A 24,588-nucleotide genomic window follows, 5' to 3' on the forward strand; every position below is an offset into this window, starting at 1 on the left:
CTAGCCAGAATTAGACTCTCTGCCCGAGCCCAGTAGTAGGCCCTGTCCTGGCTGGATAGCTGCTTCCTACGACTGGACACTGTGGAGGAAAAGCACAAACCTTAGGTTGGCAATTAACTGTTCGCTGCCACAGACGCATCCTCATTTATTTAAGCTTCAGGAGGCCGGCTTTCCTCTTCTTTCCTGCTTTTCTACTTGTCTTTTGTCAAAGGCAAATTGTAAACTATGGAAAACTATTAGAAGGATAGGTACACTGGTTCAGATGCGGTGGGGGTAGGGAGGAACACTATCAAGGAAAAGCCTTTAAAAAGATGCATATCTTTGACCCAAGAACACATCTAAAGGAACTGTCCTAGGGAAATTAGTGGATGACTGCTCACACTGCAAGTATGAGGATGATTGTAAGCCAGGTAGGTGCCCGACATTACAGACCTGTATGCACTTACGATGCCTCCATGTAATGGAATACAGGTGGTTATGCAAACACAAAACTATGTGCATAGGTTATGACAAAAGACTCCTACTAAACAGTGTTAAGTAAATTTTTAAAAATAAATTGGTTACTTGTGGCAAAAAGGCTAGAGGACATACATTAAAATGTTTACAGTATTTATCCCTGGTAAGAGGACTATTTTCTTCTGTTACACATTTATATAAGGTCTGAATGTTTTATCATTAGAAAAAACAGTGAAGCTATTTTCAGCTTGAAACAAACAAACAAAAAATGTAGATAAAGGCAACCGGAGCTTAGGTGACTGAAAGCAAGTCTGTGAATCAGACCTGGCCTCCCAGACCCTGTCACCCGACACTCAAGTGGCTATCGTGAGCACTTTTCTCTGTCGAAGTGACTGGCTTTTGTCAGGCCGATCCCAGGTTATGACGGGAGAGGAGAATGGGCCTCCGGGCAGTCCGCAGCAGCCCCCGCCCCCGGGGCGCTCCATCGGCGAGTCAGTGGGCCGGGACTCACTGTGCCTCCGGCCTCGGCATGGGGAACGCCATCAGGGCCCTGGTGGCCTTCGTCCCCACCGACTGCTGCCAGAGCTACGTAGTCAGAGACCTCCGGGAGATGCCAACGGACAAGATGGTGGACCTGAGTGGGAAGCGGCTCCACCGCTTCCCCGCGCACGTGTGCTCCTTCCAGGAGCTGGTCAAGCTCTACCTGAGTGACAACCGCCTCAACAGCCTGCCTCCTGAGCTGGAGCAGCTCCAGAATCTGCAGATCTTGGCCCTGGATTTCAACAACTTCAAGGCTCTGCCTCAGGTGGTGTGTACTTTGAAACAGCTCTGCATCCTCTACCTGGGTAACAACAAACTTTGCGACCTCCCCAGTGAGCTGAGCCTGCTCCAGAATCTCCGGACCCTGTGGGTGGAGGCCAACTGCCTCACCCAGCTGCCAGATGTGGTCTGTGAGCTGAGGCTCCTTAAGACGCTGCACGCCGGCTCCAACGCCCTGCGTCTCCTGCCAGGCCAGCTCCAGCGCCTCCAGGAGCTGCGGACCATCTGGCTCTCAGGCAACCTGCTGACTGACTTCCCTGCTGTGCTGCTGCACATGCCCTTCCTGGAGGTGATCGATGTGGACAGGAACAGCATCCGTTACTTCCCCAGCCTGGCCCACCTGTCAAGTCTGAAGCTGGTCATCTATGACCATAATCCTTGCAGGAATGCACCCAAGGTGGCCAAAGGTGTGCGCCGTGTGGGAAGATGGGCAGAGGAGACGCCAGAGCCCGACCCCAGGAAAGCCAGACGCTATGCCTTGACCCAGGAGGAAAGCCAGGATGGAGAGGCACCTGCTCTGCCTTCTCTACTTCTTCCTCCCAACTCCTGAAAAGCTTCAGCTGTCAGTCAAGGCCAAGGACACAACCCCAGTGTCTTCTGGACACCTCTCCTTTAGAGTGCAAAGGATTGCTCTGGGATATGTGGGGTGCCTCTGCCAGTGGGGGCTGATCAAGTGAGAAGAAATGCCTCAACCACACCAAGAAGAAAAAATTTCTGGCCAACATCTCTCCCAAAGCGAAGCTGTGTGCTCTGGGTAGCATGAGGACTTCTTTGCAAGAAAATCAGCTTCTCCAAACAGCTATTTTGAAACACTGAAGAGTAAGAAGGGCCGGGACATTTTGTCCTTCTCCACTCTCCAGAAGTGGCTGGTCAAGATGCTCATGAACGCCTCAATTAGGGTATTTACTAAAGAATTCGCCTGGCTCCAGCCCTTTGCAGGATATATTGTGTTACTATGAATGACCATAAGTGATATGAAAATACTATTAATTCGGGCTGCTTATAAAAGACATTTTTACCTCCTCAGTCAGACTCACAACACAACTCTGTGCTGTTGCAAAGGCTCAAGATGAAGCTTCTTCCCTCCAGCTCAGTGCATGCTGTGAGAAGACCCGATGGAAAATGCCTCCTGGTGGAGTCCGGCTGCCACTTTACACTTAGAGGTTCATGCTGACTTAGCTGGTTTTCCCTAGAGGGTATGACCCAAGATCTGCTCTCAACTGCTTCCTGTTACCACAATGCTAGAAGTCATCTAGAAAGTAGAACCCCTTGTTGGCAATGTGGTCTTATTAAAATCAAGCCCAGTTGTAATCCTGTCTGCCTCTGCAGAGTCCCTGTTTATTCACATTAACAAAGCAGAGCTGAACTGAATCCCTTTCCATTGAGGGAAACATTTCCAGAGCCGTTATTAGAATAAAGGCAGTAGGTGAAAAATGTTTATTTGAACCAAGCATCTGGAAATCTGAGTTGCAGGTTGTGGTATACATAGGACGCTTCTGCCTCTAGCCGCAGCTTCTCAGCCTTTGCTCTGATTTCTGTTGATTTTTGTAGACAGGGTCTTTTGATGGTCAGTGTATAACTTAGATATTTTGGCCGTTTTTAAAAATGTAAATTGTGACCTTTTCTTCTACACATAAATACATCAACCTCAAAGATACTGCTGTCAGTGGGTGATTTAATATAATATAGTCCTTTATGTTTTTGAACCCTTCCAGCATGGACACAAAAAGTGTCCTCTTTACTAAAACTTTGTGTTTAGCTTTTGAAAAGTTACTTTTGCCATAAAAGCAACTTTACCCAGCAATGTTTGGTTCTAAAATGACACTGCACAGACTATTTTCAAGTGTTTTCCTACTATAAATATTTCTTGCTAAACCAGAGGAAGAAAACGTTTCATATCACAATCTCTTCCTATTGCTACCTCCCAGTCTGTAGAATATTTGCAACCGATTAGACTGCCAAGAGATCCCCTTTAATCATTCAATATAATAGGCTGTCAAATATTTAACTCCTTTAGTAACCAGTCCAGATTTCCACTAGGCAACTAGATCTACAGTTTATTTTCTCATGTCTGACTAAAACGAAAACTATATACTCAGTAGATGCTAGAAACGTTATGCCAACAGAACTGCCTTCTGAACTGTGTCTACAGCCAGCCTTATAGATGGCTCTGATTTCTTTTGACCCTGTCTTCCTCCTCCTAAGATTAATGGGCCCACCTTTTCCACCCCTGTAGGCTACAGCCATAAAACAGAGTGATGCCAACTGACCTGTACAGAGTTCTCGTCTAAAGAGCTAACTGGTCTGAATCAAATGTCAAATTATAAACATTTGGCACTTAGTCCAGTGGTTTTCTTCTAAAATAACATACAACAAACATTTCTCAAACAATATGGTTAAGGGTTCACCACTGCTCCTGCTACCCAAAAATGTTTTCACTACAGGATTTCAATCAATTTTATAAAGCATGTAAATGCATATTAACATTTCTGTAACCCTCCGATGTTTTCTTGAAATTCTGGCATAATTAGAAAGTTAAAAGGGGAAAATGAAGCACCAAATATAACTTTTTACTCATAATTTTAAAAGCCCTGAAACCCAAAATGTTATGCATCAGAGCAAAATCTTTTTTAAGAGTACGTGAGTGCACACATGGGGTGGGAGGGGCAGAAGGAGAGCCAATCCTAAGGGCCTATTACTAGACAATATTGGGGGTGTGGGGGATCAAGATAGTATTGAGACAGCCAGATAGGAGTGTTAGGAGAAGTCACCACCCATGAGGCTAGATGAACAGTGAACAGCAATGTTACCCTAATCTAGAAAGAGCTAAAAGGCATGAAGAAAGGGGCTACCAGTGAAACTGTAGTTGATAGGTCTCACAGGGATGCAGCCATTTCCAGAGACAAAGAGCAAAAGCCGGAAGAAAATATCAATTCCCTAACCCCATATCTTGCCAGTGCCTCCTGAGTTAAACCACAGGAAGTGGTGAGGCAGTCAGCAAGGAAAGTGGGTGGGCCCATGGCCTCCAAGCAGGCAAAGAATGGATCCTGGCTTGAAGACAGTAAAAGGAGAATAAAGAGTACACATATTACCCTTCAAAGAAAAACTGAAGGCTACTTAGAATAGATTTAAAAATCCTAAGCACTTAAGACAATTTTTCATGTCCTTACTATTAACATACATTCCAAATCTCTATTTCCATGTCACAAAAGTTTTGTGAAAAACTCACTGCTTACGTATTTACTGTTTCTGAGTTATAAGAAACTCCATCCTAAAACTGTTATAGGAATAGCAGGGCCTAGGTTGGTGTTTAAGTTCTGACTGAAAAGACATTAAAATTTGTGAACCTGAGCTAGTCTAGGTCTATGACAACAATGTAAGGTCTTCAAAGGATATGAATTCAAAGAGGAAAAGAGGCATGGGTGTATTTTTGGATATAACAATGAAGCTCCCATGTTTCTACCTCTTTTTAGATTAATACTTAACAGGTGTATTCTTTTTAAGACCTCTGGAGAAAACATGCCCAAGTATCCTTTTAAGATCTTACTCCAGGCTATCTAGCACTCTCAGATGTTTAAACCCACTTCTACTGAAACCTCTGTAGGTTTTCTTGGTCATGATATGCTCACCTGTTCCACCCGAGGTATGGAGATGAAAACAGATGTTACGATGTGATAAAGTACTTAAAAAAAAATCAGTACAATTCTCTTTGATAATCTCAGGAAAAGCTTCTCCTTTATGTGAATGTTGGAGGACATACACTAGGATCACAAAAAAAACACAAGTTTTCCCAGTTTTAATAGCTTCTACAAAAGTAGTATTAAAATGTTTAGACAAACTTTTTAGACAAAACCAAAACAGACTGGGGGCGCTTGGCCAGCTCAGTCGGTACAGCATGTGGCTCGATCTCAGGGTCATGGGTTCAAGCCCCACGTGGAGCCTACTTTAGAAAAACAAACACAATAAAACAGGTTGTTTTATCAGCATTTCTTTGAAAACCCTTTTGCTCCTCTATGGGAATAAAATGTCTCTCCATTAAGGTAGCAGAGATACCCTGTAAAAACTCAACCTACTGCTAGCTAGACTTTCACTTCTGCCATACATTGAGGCATTAATAACCTCCACATCTAAAGTCACCTTTAAACCATTAACTCAGTACATACCTATCCCTATTCCCACTCTTTCTAGAATCCATTTGCCAAAAACAAAAAATCCTGACTGATCAACAATCAACAATGCCTAAATCTCACCACATCCATCTTTTTTTAAGATATTACCCATTAAAGCATCAAAGGTGCTTGAGAAACAACTTGTAACAAATGACTTTTAAAACAGGACTCTTTCAAACTTGAAGTAACAGAAACCACGATCATTTTGCCCTATGTAAGAGACAGTACTTAGACAACACAAAATTAAACTGAGTACTAAACTTTTAAGATACTTTCACTAAATAAAATTAAACAGCTAATAAAGGTTACATATGATTACAAACCAAGAGATTAACCTATGTTTATGTTTATCACATCTGACTTGGACTTGACAAGATCATTATTTCATAAATGTGTACGGTCAATCATCAGTTAAGCCGAACAACTCCATACTGAGAGTATAATCATTTGCTCCCATTAAATAAAAAAAAGTACAAACCACCACTAAGACAGATAAGAACAATTAATTGTTCAAATTTTTATTTTGATGCAGTATGAGAAATGAACTTTTAAATCAACTAAATTTTATGGATAATGAAACAGCAAATAAATTAGACCCATGTTAAAATAGAAGGTCAGTTAAATGTCCAAACTTAAGGATATAAGAGCCACAGATAAACTTCTCGATTCCACAGTCTTCTTTAAAAGGTCGAAGTCTTTCAAACACAACTTTGCTATGAACTAACTGGTCCAGAGCTCAACAGCACATGGGAATGTTTAGCAGGGGTGGTGATCGGGGACACGTTTCCTGCAAGTATTACAAAACAAACACTTAAGAAAACGCAATTGTAAAATTGAAAAGCGTGACTATAACCAAGGGTTTATATTAAATACAAACACAGCTGAAATCCTAATTTTATCAAAACCATTATAACCAATTCCTTATAACAAGGATGTTTCTACCTCATTACTAACATCCCTCATTATTATTGTATTAGTAAGAAGACAGTACAAAATCTGTGGAATGTGAAGACCCATAGGTATTTAGCAATTCTCAACTTCTCATCCAAACAACCTATTTAACAAATAACATATTCTCCAAAAAAAGGTTAATTCAGGTTTTCAACTAATGTGTGAGGGCATTTTACTAAATCAAAGACAAAGACAGTTTACTCGTAACCAGAATTTGTAAAATGATAAGGCTTTGGGGCCTCTAGATGAAAATCTCTGGATCATTATTCTAAATAATGAAAATGAATGCCAGCAGATAGGCTAGTGATAGGGTCAGGTAACTCACCGAAGTATGTAAACAGTGCCTTTCAATACATCTTAGATGTTAAACTTTTATTCTCTGGTGAGAAAATAATGACTCTCTCAAGAAGGAGGCAGGGCAGGGCACTAGAGAATTTTTTTACTTAATGCCTATGTAAGCACTGCTTCTAGAGTAGAGCAATCATTCTAGAGAAGCAGAAAAAGTATAAAAACAGAGCCAAAGAGTACAGCATACTGGGGCAATATAAAAAATATAAAGAAAGATCTTCCAACCCTGGAAGCTTATGGGAGTATGATTAAGAATGCTGAAAGATATCAATACAGAAAAATTTCTCCAGCAGGTGTCATGGGGCAACTAATCTGGAAAACGAGTCCCCTGGAGATTAAGTATAAAAAAAATCCCAAGGTTGAGATAAACACAAATAATTACTCATGTTTCTTTACTACAAATTACTGAGTATGTCTACTAAATTTAATAGACACTTAAACCACTAAAACAGTGGTATCAGATCAAATGAGGTATTTTAGTGTATTTCAAATGTGGTTGAGGGTGCGAAGTCACTGCAAAGATTTCTGAGGGTGGGTGCAGTTATGTGACCTTGCCGTCAAGCCAGAAAACTTTACAGACCTGTTTCCTTTTGCTATCATTCTGCTTAAAAAGACAGGAGAAAACAGAACCACACTCAACCATCTTTGCTGGCACAGCTTCCAAGAAACTTTCTCTCAACTCCTCCTTCCCTCACCAAGGCTCCATTCCAAAATAGGACCATTCCTCATTACCCTACCCTAACCAGTACCAGAGAAAGAGAATCTTCAGATTTTTCAGCCCAGTCCCCCTTCCACTACACCACAGATTTAAATACCACTCCCCTTTTCTCTCCACATCCAAATCACTATTTTCTCCTCTTTCCTTCTTCCAATAATAAGAGGATGACAGCTGCCATTTACGGAAGCAAGCCGCTGAAGGGGTGCAACAGGGTTCCACACAAAGAGATTCCTCATAACAGAGTCCACTTGAGGTGCAATCTCCTGACAGTGCTCCTCCTTCCCTCCTGTTCCCAGGGACGAACTCCCTGTGGTCCCCGTGCTCCATCTAAAACCAAGCCCTTCTCTCGTTCTCTCATTCCTCCTAACAGCTACTCAGTGGGCTGCTCCCTCTACTGCATCCATCACCCCGCTAGCAGATCACTCCCACGTACAGCACTGACTGTTCACAGTAGAGACCCAGGTCCTCTAGCTCCCATCCCACTTCCCCGCTTCCATTCACAAGAGATTCCCTGAGAAAGCAGTCTATATACACTTCCGCCGAGTCTTCCTTTCCTGGCTCTGTCAAACCTACTTCAGATTTCTGTCCCCTCTACTCCACAAAACTGCTTGTCAAGAATACCAACGGCCTCTGTTGCTAAATCTAATCTTTAAGGTCAATTTTCAGTTTTTATCTTACTGGACCAATGTATTTTATCACTGTGGCAGTTGATCATTCCCCATCCCTAAACACTTTCTTCGTTTAGCTTCTGAGGAAAACCCCATCCCTAGTTTTCCTCCTACCTCAGTGGCACCCAGGCCCCAACCTTCAAAATTTTGTATTATGGAAAATTTCAAATGTACAGAAAAGCAGAGATTAATATAAAGAATCCCCATGTATCCACCACCCAGTTAATAATTATCCTTTACCTATACTTCATGTTCCTTTTTAGTGTCCTCTGCCAGTTGCTCTGAATCTTTCCAAACTTATTACTGGAATTCTCAAGTGACCAGTGCCTAAAACCCCTTCCTTCCTTTAAGCTACATTCCCTCTCTTGGGGACACAACTGGTCTCATGGCTTTAAATACCACATGCAGGCTGACAACTCCTAAACTTACAATTACAGCTCAAGCTTCTCTACTTCAGCTTCAATTACCCAACTGCTTCCTCAATGGAAAGCTCAAATGCCAAAGCTTGACCACCCCACCGTCCTTATCCAAAGTCTTCTGCATCTGAGATAAGAAAAACTCAGTTATCCCAACAGAAACCTCAGCTTATCCTTCATTCCCTTTCCTCTCACACCTTATATCCAAACCATCATCAAATTCTGCTGGCTCTACCTTCAAAACCTTTTACCAACCCCTTCTCACCACCCTTCCCTCTGTCTCCTGGTGCAAGCAATCATCGTCTCCCATCTACCTGAACCACCACCGTAACAGGCAAAATTAACGTTTTAGCAACTACTACTAAGAACAATTAAAATTATTAACTGAATCTTCAAAAGTTAAGATTTTCTGGCTGCTTAACTATTTTTTGTGTGAATGAGTTTCTGTAAGAATTTGACATCTTAGAAAAACTAATGAGGGGCCCCTGGGTGGCACAGCTGGATAAGCATCTGACTCCTGGTTTCAGCTCAGGTCATGATCTCAGGGTTGTGAGATCAGGCCCCACAAAGGACTCCGAGCTCAGCCAGGAGTCTGCTAGAGTTTCTCTTTCCCTCTCCCCTGCCCCTCCCTGCACTTGCGCTCTCTAAAACATATAAATCTTTAAAACAAACAAAACAAAACAAAAACTGCTGAAATAGGAACACGTAAGGAACTCTGCACATTATGAGCTTAAGATAATCTATATGAAAAACTGTACAGGACAGAAAATGACTGGAGCAAACTCAGCCTGGTGAAAAGACATTCGTTCTTAACACTACAGCCCTCGCCCCCATATAATCTGGTTCTTCATGGACCTTTCAATCCTGAGAGCTCCCCTGTGTCACCCATACCTCTCTCCCTCTAAGCTTTTCTGATTTAAAGAGTTGTGACTACATATTTTAAATAATGTGCATAATACTTTTTAGCTAGGCAGAAATGCCTTTTTCTATCAACTACAATGACCAAATACACATTTATCTATTTGTTGCTTCCTAAAAACTGTTTAAGTGCTACGATACCTTGGTGCTGCTTTGATAATGTTGTCCACACGAAGAATCACCTCTGCTGCTTCAGCTGCACTCAAAAGAACTTGTCGCTTTACTTGGAAACTTTCTGTTATACCCAGTACTGCCATATCTCCAATGGTACCTTCCTTCATATCTAAAAAGAGAGTATTTACTAAATAAGCAACAATAGTTTTAACTAAATTATCAAAATATCTCTAATGACTTACAACAAAGTTATAAATCCTGTTATAAAAAATGAGATTACAAGACTCAACTACTCAATTTAGTTAGAGCATTCTCATCAGTCTAATACTCAAGGAAAGCCTTTTAAGAAAATTAAAAGGTCAACTACTGATCATCTGTACTAATGAAGGACAATTAGCTCAGGTAATGGAAAATTTACACAGACCACTCAATCACCTATCTTTATTACATATGTAAATGCGTGTCTATATACGTGTACATATATATATATGTAAAATTACTGCGGAAAATGTGCTTATCACTAATCACACCATGGATTAAGAACTGAAAGAATTCAAAAGTCATCTACTTTTCCTCTTGTGAGAATCATACTTCACCTGACAGATCATTATTCATTAGCTCTCTCTTCTCCAGTAACAGGATTATCTACCCTTTATGACTATTCCTGTAATGTCTTGGACAGTTCATTGGGAAATCTTTCAATGTGAATTAAATTTGCCCTTTTGGCCACTTTTATCTATGTAAAGACCTGCACTCAAGAATGCCTCAGAGTAAGTTTCCTGTGAGAGTAGGATTTAATATTTATTATAAGAAATTTAATAAGGTTTATACTTATTTCAGGATATTACTACTATTTATATATTTAAATCCTACAGTCAACACATAATAAACTAATTACAAGTCTTCTAACTAGTTTTATACCCCTTATGGAAGAACAGTTCTGACAGTGTTGAGAATGAAGTTAAACATTCTCCTAGGACATATAATGGCTGCAGAGGCAAGCGCCACAGAAATCTTCTCTATGGTTATCCTAAGAATTCATCTTAAAAAAAGAATTTGGTAAAGAGTTACTCTTAATTACTACAGTCGTTTTCTTACCCAGTCCAGCAGTTGTACTGCCTTCACTATGGGCAGCTCGGAGCTGTGCCACCAGATCCGCACTGTCATAGCCTGCATTATCAGCTATGATAGTTGGCAACTATAAAGTGAAAAAAACAAATGGTTTAACTATTCTACAATAAGAAAGTTGACTTAGTCCTAACTAGGACAGCTTTTTTAAAATTATACATTTAGAAACAATTAAAATTGTTCCTTTCAATTACTGCTCAAAAAAAAGATAAGCTCCAGAATCAAATTTAAGTGGTGTGAACCAGTTCTTTATCTTAAAAGCCAAAAATTAGCAAACGTGTCCAAGAGAGAAAAATGTATTCGTTTAAAAAACCAGCAATACTCACAAAATGTGTAAGTTCAGATGTCTTTATCAACTTACCATTCTCAGGGCTTTAGCATAAGACTCCATTGCAACAGCTTCTTTGCCTGGTGTTCTACTGGCAAGCTGTGTCACAGCATGAGCCATCAGCATCTCAGAACAACCTGCAGGTGAAAATGAAATTCCAATAAAATACAACGTTTAGTTATCTCCAACACACTGACTTACTGATTTCCCTTAAGACACATCAAGCATTTTAAAATTAAGTGCAAACGCATTATATACAAACTTTCTAGAAATCATTAAGGCCAAACCATTACTATACTTTAATAAAACATGTTTAATATTTTTAAAACACTTACCTCCTCCATAAACTGTTCTAGAATCCTTCACAGTTTGGGCAAGAACACAAAGAGCATCATGCAAAGATCTTTCTGCTTCATCTAAAATTTGTTGAGTGGCACCACGAAGAACAATGGTACAAGCTTCACCTAAAGTTAAAAAATAATATTCTTAGGTCAGTGAATACAAAAAGTAAGAGTTTGCCTTCTATTATTTATGTAGATAGTGGTTATGATTATTATTTGGTTTTAAAAGCTAACATGTCCTCTGCTGTTAACGTTCTTTTTGATAATTATTCATGTTCACAATAGTTCTAAGTTATCGAAGAAACAATCATGTTGAATACATACTGTTCACATCAGCAAGGTTAACGTGAGTTTAAACTCAAAAGAGACTGAAATAAACATGCATCCTATGCTTCTCACTAATTAAGACACATCATACTCTAATAAACAGAGTATTTCTTTTAACTTCAACAGAGCCTATCAAAGATTTAGGAACCTAAATCAGGATCTACATAATCACTCACCAAGGGCCACCCCAGAAAAGTGGATGAGTTTATCTTCTCCAATCATGACTTCCTCAATTAGCTTGCAACTTCCGAGCTTCACTAGTTCTGGGTGGTCAAAGGTAGAAGCAATTTCACCACCTATGAACATAAACATATGTTAATTAAATGCACATGATGTTTAAAATTTGTTTCCTAACAAGAACTAATGAACAGACATTTTTTAAGTTGACTGCTTACTTATAGGCCAAGCCCTCTTTGAAGCACTTCATATAAACTAATCTTTACAATAACCTTCATGAGAGATGCTCTGTTATTATCTGATATAAAACTAATAAAACTGAAGTAAAGAGATACTTAAAAGTTTCTTCCAAAGTTACATAGCTCAAGCAAATAATACGGTGAAGCTGGGATTCAAATCCACGTAGTCTGTCTTTAATGTGCACCCTGTATAATACTATTTCCCAAAGGTTATTTTTTTTTCCCTGAAGGTTAAACTGGGACTTTACCATTTACTTTTAAGTCTGAATTTAAACTCCGATTCTCTTTTTGAATCTAGTCTACAAGACCAGTAGCCTTATGATCCAACTTCCCAAAACATGAAAGTATTTGACTAGTTCTGTTATGTTTACAGATGACATTAGAAACTGCTTACAGGACACCTGATACCTGCTAATCATCATGATAACTGAAATCTCAGAATGCCCCTATAAGGCCCAGAAAAAGGGGAAATGTATACTGAGAATTTCCCAGAGCAAACTGAATGAGATATCAAAAAAGTAAATTATTTTGGGGCGCCTGGGTGGCTTAGTTGGTTAAGCATCCAACTCTTGGTTTTGGCTCATATCTCAGGGTCGTGAGATCCAGTGGTGCAGGCTCGCACTCAGCGTGGAGTCGGCTTGTCCCTCTCCCTCCCCCTCTGCTGCTCCCCTCCGATGCACTCTCTCAAACAAATAAATAAAATAGTTTAAAACAAAAAGCAAGTTTATTTTTATATCTTATTCCTATTCCTATTTTCCCTACATCTCCCATGGTGTAAGCTGAAAGATTCAGCCATTTCCTTCCCTGGTTCCTTTTTTTTTTTTTTTTTAAAGATTTTATTTATTTATTTGAGAGAGAGAGAGAATGAGAGATAGAAAGCACAAGAGGAAAGAGGGTCAGAGGGAGAAGCAGACTCCCTGCTGAGCAGGAAGCCCGGATGTGGGACTCGATCCCGGGACTCCAGGATCATGACCTGAGCCGAAGGCAGTCGCTTAACCAATTGAGCCACCCAGGCGCCCTCCTTCCCTGGTTAATTGTAAAACTTCGGTTTCTATTTTAAAATCCTTTTCTCTAGTTCTTTACTCTCTTTTAATAAAGTAGATTCCCTCCACCATCATCAACCAACCCCTCTTTTCCTACTCCTTACTGTTAAGTCTGAATAATTGATACTTTATTTTACAAAAAAATCTATTAGAAAGAACTCTGGTCTTTCCAACTCTACTCATTTATGATTATCTGTTTAGCTAACTTTTTGACTTTTGATTGGCCTGAGCCTGAGACTGCTGTGTGTTCTAGGTGTGAGACACAACAGATATTTGGGACACCCCATACCCCCAAAATGAGACTAACTCGGCTTACGAGAATTTCGTTTATCCTAAATTCACTCACTTACCTACATTTGCTGACAAAATATTTCTATAGACATTTACAAGTACCAACTTCACGCATCCTGACACCACATAAGCTAAGGATGGGAGGCACAACAGGGCCAACTTTGCCGTGGGTTGTGCATGGTGCAATCAATATTCTTCTGAGTATATGTGGCAATTTCATGTATCAAGTTCTTAAGATATCAACTTATCCCATGAATGTGCTATCATTCACATTTATTTCTTATGTCATTATCTTTAATTTTATTGCCTTAAAGGAGGAATTACACCATAAATTTTATCACCTTAAGCATCAAGTATGTATGGCTCTTAAAGAACTTTAATTAAAGCAAGTAAACCCACGTCAAAGTAATTAATGAAAGAAAAATCTCTCTTTTTAGGTCAGAAGACCATGCTTCTCAAAATATTAAAAATGGATTAAGAAGTTATTCTAAGATGAAACCAATTCTACCCTTACAATAATTAGTACACTTTTATTTTTAATACTCATGGCACTTGAAAACTGAATTCAACATTCCTAGTGGCTTTGTATCTCGAACCCCTCTCCGTAATTCTCATTTCAAGATCTCAAACCAACTTTCCAACCCATTCATTCATTTTCAAGGGCCTGAAAATTAAGAGTAAGGGCTGCAAAACTTAGTTTTTCAACGGCTACTTAATTAACAGTTACTTTAAAAACTATTACGAGGAAAAAAAAAACTATTGCTACAACAAAGTCAACAAGTTGCAACGCTATGTCATTTTGACGGAGACATTATCTTACTTATAAACATTTCTATTCCACACAACTGGGATTATGAAACTCATACCTCTGTTGAGGGGTATTATAGTATACTAACTTTTCATTATTCATTGCTGGATTGTTTCACACTTATTTCAACATTACTTCCACAATTTTTTTAAAAAGATAAATTTATTTGATAGTGGGGGCGGGGCGCAAGCACACAAGGAGGAGTGACAGGCAAAGGGAGAAGAAGCAGGCTTCCCGCAGAGCAGGGAGCCCGATGGAGGGCTCGATCCCAGGACCCTGGGATCATGACCTGAGCCGAAGGCAGACGCTTAACCAACTGAGCCACCCAGGTGACCCATTACCTCCACAAATTTAAAAAAATTAACAAACACAATGTTTAAAAGCACTTGACCCACTCTCTGACATATAGTTAAATGTTCACTAAAAGTTACTATTGTAACTATCACAAAGGACGCAAAGCGAAAGGACGCAAAGCGATTGACTACTCAGCACTAGAAGTAAACAATGAATAAACTAGATAAAACTCAGTCTTTTTTTAAATTTTTTTGTTATGTTAATCACCATACATTACATCATTAGTTCTTGATAAAACTCAGTCTTTTTTTAAGCTTTAGTTTCTCTAGAGGAGGGGTAGATCACCGGTTCTGTGGGTTTGTGAGAAAAGATCTAGTATCTTTAAAACAATATAACAAAGATGGGGCTCCTAGGTGGCTCAGTCCTTGAGCGTCTGCCTTCGTCTGCCTTCGGCTCAGGTCATGATCCCAGGGTCCTGGGATCAAGCCCCGCACTCGGCTCCCTGCTTGGTGGGAAGCCTGCTTCTCCCTCCCCCACCCCCCCTGCTTGTGTTCCTGCTCTAGCTATCAAATAAATAAATAAAATCTCTAACAAAACAAAACAAAACATCTATAACCTATGGCAAACATGGCATATAATTCGGTATATAAGGATGTCAAAAAACTGTAAATCAGATTTCAGAATATTTATATTCTAAGCCCCTTAGAGTATTTCTTTGCACTCTCAAAAGTTACATTTACTAACATTCAATAAATCCAAGAGTGATTAGTGTTAGAAATTAATGCCTTTTTTCCCATACCTGTGACAAGAGCTAGGCGTTCCACACCTGCAAAATCTGCGTGTTCAATCGCCATAACACCAGCAGCACCAAAGAGCTGTTCAGGATAATTATAAATTAACTGCCTATAAATAAAATAAAAATGTTAAAAATTGCTATTTCACAAGCCTAAAATACATGAGACTAAAAAACATGGAACCATTTTTACCTTACCAATAAAGAAATACAAATTAGAAATACCATATACAAGAATTCATAAATTACACAACTTAGTGCATCCATGCTAGCACTGCAAACAAGTTTTTTATATTGCTATTGATAGGATGAACTGGACCATAACTCTGAAAAGCAATGTAGCAGAAATGCATCAAAAACCATATCAATGTTCAAATGCTTTAATTCCACTCCTGAGGCTCTACAGCAAGAAAATGAATTCAGATATTAGAAATCTTTAATGAAGGTAGGTATAAAAATTTTTAGAGAACAGCAAAACCTGCCAATATCCTCAATGTCCACTACAAGTGTGTTTGTGTACATCACAATTTACCAATTATAAAAACTGTAATGTTAAGTAAAAATTTATATTGTTAGGTTAAAAAAAAGGCAATATACAAAAGTTTATAGCATGTGTTCACAGCTAAGTGAAAAACTGAAACTTGAACACCACACACATACACAAGTTGACTTAATGAAAGAATGAATTTCAGGAACGTTAGACCTCAGATTCTGTTCCTTCTTTATACTTTTTTATTTTCCAAAATGAAATGTTATTTTTTAATAGGAGTAAGAAGAACAGGTTTAAGTTTGGAACTTAAAAAAAGGCCAAAAAATTTTTTTCATTAGGTGTAAGGGACCCCTGTGTGGGCTCAGTCAGTTTAGTTTCCAACTCTGGATTTCGGCTCAGGTTATGATCTCCCGCTCGTAGGATTGAGCCCCACGTCAGGCTCTGCCCTGGGCATGCAGCCTGCTTAGGATTCTCTTTGCCCCTCCCCGCAAATATTTGATTTTTCATCAAATATTAACTGTCAAAGTTAACCACTGCCATTTCATTGCTAGAAATGTGCTGTTCCTCTTGGTATTTTCACCATTTAAAAAAATCCAAGAGATCTAAGCAGAGGTAAAATTAGACACAAAGGCCCTGAGGTGGGAATGAGCAAACAGTTCAAAGCAGTGGGTTCAAGCCCCCCATCCTGGAGGGGAATAGAGGACTTCTTGCCAAAACTCTAGCCTGGGCTTCTGGGGCAAAGGGGGACATGGTGAGTATTAAGACTCCTCCACTGCCCACTCTAGACGCTGCTATGAGGTGGCACACACTACCACTGGATCCTAAATACCTGACCCTGTAATATCAGGGTAGAAGATGGCCAGAGAGCCATGGAAGAAAGCTGTGAGCCCAGAGTGCCTGCCACCTGAACACTGATTCCATGTTATGCTGACTCAGGCCACTGGAGTGGATATAGTCATGACTTTTTATAGAGCCTTTTCTAGCTTTACTGAAAAAAATTTTCCATTGCCTTTGAAAAAAATCCATAAACACCTTAGATACTAAAAATTAAGAAAGAAAATGTGGGAAAAGTTTACACATACTTCTTCATACAAATTAAAGCCCTAAAACTCTATTACTTTTCATTTCTTCATTCTTACTTTATTCCTTTGCTATTAACTTTCTGCTACTTCAAAGTCCTATCATTTAAGATAAAACTGAAGCTCTCCACCAAATATATGTATATGATTGCCCAAAATTAAGATGCAACTGCCAGATCAGAAAACTATTACTGTTAATATGAAAAAGTTTATTAGTCAAGTAAATTAACATAAAACATCACCAAAAGGTTGATACATATGCTTTGCTGTAACATTCTATTTGGAAAAAACACCAGTTCCTAAGTAACAAGTCACTAATTCAATATGAAGTATTTGCATACATCTTTGTAGATATAAATCATTAGATTATTACAAATATTGTTAGCAAAAGCACATACAGACCTGTTGATAAAGCAATTTATCCCATGCTTAAGAATACGTTCAACTTTCTCCTTCATTTTTTCCTTTTCGGCATGTTCTATTTCGGCAACCTTTGCTGTAGAATCAACTCTTACCCTGGAACCAAATATCTAAGACAAAGGAAAGCATAAAAGTAGTAACACTTTCATTACTCCTGAGTTGCACAGCATAAATATTTTTATGTAAATACACTAAAATTACATATTTGAATACATTTATTATGTATTCTAGGTTTTTTTAGTGCAAGTGATTCCCAGCCTGAATTTATAAAGCAGCTAACAATTAGAATTCTAAGAAATGTAGTTAACATACCTTTATCTTGTCTGTATCCATACCAGTATTTGCAATGAGAATTTTAGCATTTTCAATTCGCTTCGGTTGATTTACTCCAATTTTTTTATCCAACAGAAAGCCTACAACACATTGAGTATTTTAGTAAATACTTCAAAAGCTGTACTGATAAATCTTTATGTCTGCTTTATCAAATTACTTTTTCAAAGAACATGCATTTAAGTCCAACTCACCAAGTTCCTAGAACCTATAAAGCATTTCACTAAAGCAAGTGATCATAAAATCAATTTAGCAGGTGGAAATCTAAGGACACAGCACAAACCTTAAGAATAAACACAGTATTTTGAAACTTCTGTTTCACATATATACAAAATATGCAGGTGTGGATTGTAATATAAAGCTAGTAAGTCCACTTTCATTAGCTTAAGACCAACGCAAGAGAAAAACTGTGAAGATTCAGGAAAACGAGGTATTGCTAGAGATTACTGAACTTTTTAAAGAACTGAGGCTGGTGATAAAATGAAAAAAAAAAAACAAAAAACAAAAAACCATGTACAATGGAGTCAAACAAACCTAACCCCAACCATGCTCATGCTGCTTACCGGCTATGTGTGCAACCTTGGACAAATTAACCTTAGCTATTCATCTGTAAAACAAGAGTTAACCACAGTGCTAGTTTCTAGCCTGTGGGCCTGTAATTTGGAACTCTCTCTCCAGGCTTCTTTTAGATGTATAACTTTTACCTTTTTAAGACATTATCATCTTGGGTTTTCTGCTCTATTCAGATAAACCTAATTCTCAATCACTAGTTCAACATCATGAGGAATAAAAGAGATTTTAAGTAAAATTCCTATTAGAATGCTTGCACAGAACATTCAAGAATGGTAGCTATCCTTGTTTTCATTATCTTTCCCTACCACTAGGCCCTATTAGAAATGCTACACAGCGCTTGCATACAAAATCAACAAAGAATATTTTTAGAATTGTTACTCCTTTGAAATAGAGAGAAATGGGGCGCCTGGGTGGCTGAGTCGGTTAAGCGTCTGCCTCTGGCTCAGGTCATAATCCCAGGGTCCTGGGATGGAGCCCTGCATTGGGCTCCCTGCTCAGCGGGGGGAGTCTGCTTCTCCTTCTCCCTCTGCCCCTCCCCCCCCCCCGACTTGTGCTCTCTCTTCTCTCTTTTCTCTCAAATAAATAAAATCCTTAAAGAAAAATGGAGAGAAATGACATACAGCAAAACCTGGAATACGAATCACTGGTAAAACACACCCTTGTTCCTGTTTCTCCTCTATAACAGAACGTTTACACATTCCACTCCATAAGCCATTTTGTAAGTACAATATAAAGATGTTTTGAAAATTCATACTCTAAGAACAAAATACATTATTACTAAGGAAAGAGCAGTTGCTAAGACTTATTTACTACTTTTTAAGAACACCAAGAACTATAACCTTAATACCCACCAATTAAATGATACACAAACTCTTCCTGGAAAAAGTGCCATTTGAGAATAGCTGACTTTTACTAAAACTACAATTTCTCTTTATTAGAGACTGCAAGAACTTCAAGGTATAAAGTAAAACCTAGAGATTATCAAAGAAATGCTGGGACGGTGTGAAATGAAGCACAAAGTATAATAAATGGATCAAAAAGACAAAAATGGTTGCAATGATTTCTATTCTTAAATACAAATTTTCTGCCTTTGTAAAGTGTTACCAGTCCTGACTAGCTAAAATCCTGATTCACTATTTAGCCCTCAACGTCTGATCAAAGCTTGTTTTCCCACATTCAACATATTCCTACCTTCGTCTAAATAGGAATCTGCCAGACTTCCTCCTAGCTTCTTGATGACGTGAATTGCCTCCAGATTACCAGAGCCTTTCAGTCTGAGAACAGCTTCTACAGCTAACTGAGTAAAATGGTCTTTGTGATGAGTAAGAAGTTTTGAGGATAATGTTGTTCCCGCAATGTTCATTAAATCTTGACGGAATTTAACTTCGTCAGAACTAAAAAAAAAAAAAACCAAAAACACTCATGCCTATTTTTAAAATGCTTCTTCAAAGGTATCAATCCTATTTTTCTTCTCAAAATTTATCCAAATACTTATCAATAGATAATTTCACCCGTCAGGGCTCTAAGCCATAGCAAAAGAAAGTTCACAGTAACCAAGAAATGCAAAATTAAAGGATACTATTTTCCCCACCATTTGGCAAAATACCAAAAGAAACACAACAAAATACCAAATGCTTCAAGAACCTGGATAAACAGGTATTGCTATACAGATATTAAGAGTGAAAATTTATGAAGGTTTTCTAGAGGATTACTTGTAAATAAAAAGGCCTTAAAATACATATACTTTTGGACCCAGCAATTATCCCTCTTCAAACATTTTTTTGGGTTTGTCACAACTACTATTATAAATCTAAAACTTATCAAAACAGATCTCCGACTACAGATAGATAAATTACACTACTATTAAATTATTGCAGAAAATTGGATGCCTGGGTGGCTCAGTTGTTTGGGCGACTGCCTTCGGCTCAGGTCATGATCCTGGAGTCCTGGGATCGAGTCCCGCATCGGGCTCCCTGCTCAGCAGGGAGTCTGCTTCTCCCTCTCACCCCCCCCCATGCTCTCTCTAATAAAAATCTTAAAAAAAAAAAAAATTATTGCAGAAAATTAAAACTAAAAATATTATACTATTGCAGAAAATACAGACACCCAAAAATATGCTTTTTAATCAACTAAGTTAGAATGATTACATAATGATTCTATTTGTTTTGTTTTTCTTGATTTTTACATGCAAAAAACTGGAAACCCAAACTACATCTCGAGTGTAATGTGGGGGTCTGTTTTGTTATCGGGGCAGGATGAGGCAATAGGGTCATGTTTGTGTATACTTTTCACTGTTTTCCAGACTTCCTGCATTGAGCCTATTTTGAAAAGAATGTTAAATGTTTCAAACAGTATTATTTTGGTATACCAACCCATGATCAACTGCTGAATTCAACAGAGCCTGTCTTGCCGCCTTTGTGGCTTCTCTCCAACCCGCAATGATGGTCTGTGGGTGAATCTTTTTTGCAATCAAAGATTCTGCTTCCTATTAATAAATAGTGGAAAACATTCTTAAATAGAAAACACACAGAAAGGACCTGACTACTTCTGATACAAGAGCAAAAAAAAAAATAAATGAGGTTAAAATTGCTCAAATACTTTTACCCTTAGTAATTCTGCTGCTAAGACAGTAACAGAAGTAGTGCCATCGCCAACTTCATCATCTTGAACCCTTGACATATCTAGAAGTAAGAAGCTAGTTAGTAACTCATTTGTATTTGATATAAATGCATTCTAAATTACTTCTCCGTTAGCTTACCTAATTCTCCAAACATACCCACAACCAACCTGAATCTCACTTATCTAGGTTTCCTCACCTGACAAACTCTTTGGAACTTCCTTCTCAGTCTGAAACGTTTTATTATTAATAATTGCGTGGCACTCCAGAAGGTTATATTTTAATAATGATAGTAATTGAAAAGGGGACATTAATTAATTGAAAGTAGTCAACAAAGCCTATTTAAAAATGTGTTTCAAAATGTTAATGAAACCTTATCATTTTCAGACTCACCAACTAAAACTTTAGCTGCTGGATTGTCCACACCGATGTTTTTTAGAATAGTTGCACCATCATTGGTTACCATAAGAGAGGCATCTCGTCCACTGCTTAACAGAATTTTATCCTAAAAGGAACATACTTGATTCAAGATATAAATACATCTGAAGAATGCATGGGTCAATCTGTACTCTCATTTACTGCTAATGTGTAAATACTCTGGATGGCAATTTGGCAGTATCCATTCAGTTTTTTTTTTTTTTTTTTTAATGCATACACTCCATACGCAAACCCTGGTGTCCGCCCCTAAAAACACTAGAACAGGGAGACATTAACAAAGTTGTTTCAGCACTGTAATAGCGAAAACAATGAATAAATACAAAATATAAATATCTACACTGAAAGAGATTTTAAGACACAACCTACAGAAAAAGTACATACAAATACCTATTATAAAACAAAAAATATATAACACATAATACATAATATGCACATAAATCTACATAAAAACAAGTATCCGGAAAACTTACATCCAAACAGAACTATGGTTGTCACAGAGGACTTTAGCTGTAGGAGTACTGTTTTGATTTTTCAGAAGGAGATCATATCCATGTCTTACGTATACAAGAGTTAACTTTCAAAGTTTAAAAAGCATCCCCCAAAAAGTGAGCTATTAACTAGATTTCCAAAAATGGCTCTAAAGCAGAATCAAAACATAAGGATTCCTTGCTTTTCTTACCATGCCCTTAGGTCCTAACGTGCTCTTTACCAAGTCTCCAATAGCGATGGCACCAATAAAAGAAGACTGGAGTAAAAAAATCAAAGATTGAAAGTAAAAATCAATTTTACAGTCTTAAAATTCCTAAAATTATAACTGGATCTTTAAAAGTATGGGAGAACAAGGCTCACCAGCCGAGCAGTCTCTGCTCTCTCTTCATCAGCTCCAGCCTTGAAGATGTTAACAGGTGCGAGGGAAAGGGACGCCTAAAAAGGAAAATCAACAATCAGTTTGGACACCAATATTAACACGTATACATAGATGCGTTCCACCAGAAATACATGTACATATTTAAGAGAAAATTAATTTACAGCATAGCCTACTTTTTCAAACAAATGACGATCTCCGTCATTGGAGCGGTCATTTATTTAGGGGGAGTGAGGGACTTATACAACCTGTTTAAGCAAGGAGTTTACCTTTGGGGTCTGCAAGTGCTCTACGAGTAAAAATTATACACCAAAAAGAATGACTGTTAAATATGGCAAGACTTAAGATGACTTTAAGGATAAAGCAGGCAGGGGCTGCAGGCCACTCGTGGAGGCCACTCGCGCAACAACCGCCAGGCGGACGAGGCAACGCGGCCGATTCGCCTCCATCTTCACCCTCCAGCCCTTCCAGCCCGGCTGCCCCAGGCTCCGCCCCGAGAGGGAGGGCGGGGCCTGTAGCACCCACCCGCCGGGGCACTAGAAATTTCTTCGCTCGGGTTGACCCCCAGGCCTCGCGTTCCGCGACTATGGAGAGTCAGCACAAAACGCTGGCAAGGAGGACCACACCTCCCCGTTAGGTATGGAGGGCTTCGCCGGCGGGCCCGGCGCAAGCCAAACGCCTAGGCCCGCGCCATGTGCTGCGGCCCCCGGGGACAGACATGAGGAGCCCCCGGCCACGGGAGAGCAGAAGGGGTAGCGGGCGGGAGGGCGCGGCGGGACGAGGCAGGGTTTGGGCAGGGCCAGTGGGGCCAGGCTCACCATGGTTCCGAGGAGTTCGGCACACACGCTAATCCCTCAGCTCACACCGGGTACCAGAGGGAAGAGCAGCCGGAAATGACGGCACACGCTCTCCTGCAGGGGGCGGAGCCCCGGCGGGCGCGCAGCTCCGGCCTGGCGCCGCCCTCTGGGGAAGGGAGGGTGTGCCGGTTTTGAGTGAAAGACCGCGGTCAGAAAAGCAGCGCGTCACGCTGGGGGGCGGGGCTTTGACTCGCGCTCCGCCCCCTGCGGCACCACCCGCTCGGGACCGGGGAGGGGAGGATCTGGCGTATTGGGTGGAGCCGGGCCGAGTGGAAGTAGAACCCCCCACGAACAAAAGGGACGCCGCCACGCGGAGTTGCCATAGCAACGGAGTTCCAGCTCGCGTGTTTAATTTTACTTAAATTTAATCTTTAAAAAAAATTGCCTTAAAGTATACTAATAACGAAACAACTCACCAACCTCACCACTTCTTTCCCCAGAAGCAAGCACATTCAGCTTTTTCAGTTTGTGGAGCTTTTGGGGATATCATTATCTTACTGAATATTTTTATTGCTATTTTAATTTTAAACGTTATTTATTGAGTTACGAGGAGCAGTTGCATTCCTTTCATTGAATTTTATTTTTTTAAAAAAGATTTATTTATTTGACAGAGAGACACAGTGAGAGAGGGAACACAGGCTGGGGGAGTGGGAGAGGGAGAGGCAGGTTCTCCGCGGAGCAGGGAGCCCAATGCGGGGCTCGATCCCAGGACCCTGGGATCGTGACCTGAGCTGAAGGCAGACGCTTGACTGAGCCACCCAGGCGTCCCCCTTTCATTGAATTTTAAAAAGCTGTTTTTAATTGGACGTTGACTGTCTAGGACAAAGTCTTGTGAACTCTGATGGAGACATTTACCTTATCTTTGCCCTGCTTGCTCATTTTTCATGTCTCACATTTCACTCGTTCTTTTCCCCTCCACTAGTAGAGATGACTAATATACTTTTACATAATGTGTTAGTAGAGACCAAGATTGATTCCAAATATTTGTTTATAAAAACAAAATTTTCTACTTAACTCTAAGTTGACCGCCTAGGACGGTTACAGTAAAAGGTGCTTTTAAAAAGCCTATTAGTTTTCTATCATCTACTGATACCCTTTTCTTCCTCTGAGTAATTGATCACTTAGCAAGTGCTTGGACTTACTGGCAATTGTTATTAACATTGGTAGATGTTTTCAATTTTTAACTGTTTTTACCCTTCAGATATTACTTTAAGAGGGTTAGTTTACATCAGGGGTTTACAAACTGTGGGGAGGGAACCAAATCCAACCTCCCACCTATTTTTTTATGGCTAGAGAGTTAAGAATGTGTTTTACATTTTTAAATGATTGAGGCAAAAAAAAAAGATGACTATTTCGTGATACATTAAAATTATATGGAACTTGCATTTTGGTGTCCATAAAGCTTAGTTGGAACACAAGCATACCCATTTTATTTAAAATATATATTTTTTTAAGTTTTTTTTGTTTTGTTTTGTTTTTAGTACTCTCTACACCCACTGTGGGGCTCAAACTCATGATCCTGAGATCAGGAGTCACATGCTCTTCCAACTGAGCCAGCCAGCTGCCCCTACCC

At 39.4% G+C, this 24,588-nt stretch overlaps 2 protein-coding genes across 3 annotated transcripts; one reads left to right on the top strand and one right to left on the bottom strand.

Moving 5' to 3' along the window:
- Positions 1–920: 920 nt before the first annotated feature.
- Positions 921–2,817, top strand: LRRC10 (leucine rich repeat containing 10). Its single transcript, XM_027594649.1, has one exon. It carries the CDS (start codon positions 986–988, stop codon positions 1,823–1,825), a length of 840 nt encoding a protein of 279 aa, XP_027450450.1. The 5' UTR covers positions 921–985; the 3' UTR covers positions 1,826–2,817.
- A 3,124-nt stretch (positions 2,818–5,941) lies between these two features.
- CCT2 (chaperonin containing TCP1 subunit 2) lies at positions 5,942–23,116 on the bottom strand. 2 transcript variants are annotated; one of them, XM_027591812.1, is made up of 16 exons: positions 22,977–23,116; positions 22,143–22,217; positions 21,973–22,038; positions 21,249–21,360; positions 20,843–20,919; positions 20,611–20,723; positions 19,430–19,632; positions 17,648–17,748; positions 17,318–17,445; positions 15,353–15,456; positions 11,878–11,997; positions 11,369–11,497; positions 11,067–11,170; positions 10,676–10,775; positions 9,605–9,746; positions 5,942–6,231 (listed from the first exon to the last, which is right to left on the bottom strand). In XM_027591812.1, exons 1-16 carry the CDS (start codon positions 22,977–22,979, stop codon positions 6,201–6,203), a joined length of 1,608 nt encoding a protein of 535 aa, XP_027447613.1. In that variant the 5' UTR covers positions 22,980–23,116; the 3' UTR covers positions 5,942–6,200. The 2 variants fall into 2 exon arrangements, with proteins under 2 accessions (XP_027447613.1, XP_027447614.1); XM_027591813.1 differs by lacking the exon at positions 22,977–23,116 and adding an exon at positions 22,428–22,566.
- Positions 23,117–24,588: the final 1,472 nt, after the last annotated feature.

The sequence above is a fragment of the Zalophus californianus genome, chromosome 9 (genome assembly GCF_009762305.2).
Source record: "Zalophus californianus isolate mZalCal1 chromosome 9, mZalCal1.pri.v2, whole genome shotgun sequence".
NCBI classification, from domain to species: Eukaryota; Metazoa; Chordata; class Mammalia; order Carnivora; family Otariidae; genus Zalophus; species Zalophus californianus.

Bases quoted from the DNA above. Each gene is read 5' to 3' on its own strand.
- LRRC10 (XM_027594649.1), top strand. From the start codon at position 986: ATGGGGAACGCCATCAGGGCCCTGGTGGCCTTCGTCCCCACCGACTGC.
- CCT2 (XM_027591812.1), bottom strand. The intron at 11,171-11,368 runs GTAAGTGTTTTA...TTTCACCTGCAG, and splicing joins TAGAACAGTTTATGGAGGAG to GTTGTTCTGAGATGCTGATG. The intron at 9,747-10,675 runs GTAAGAAAACGA...CTCTCTTTTTAG, and splicing joins CAGTACAACTGCTGGACTGG to ATATGAAGGAAGGTACCATT.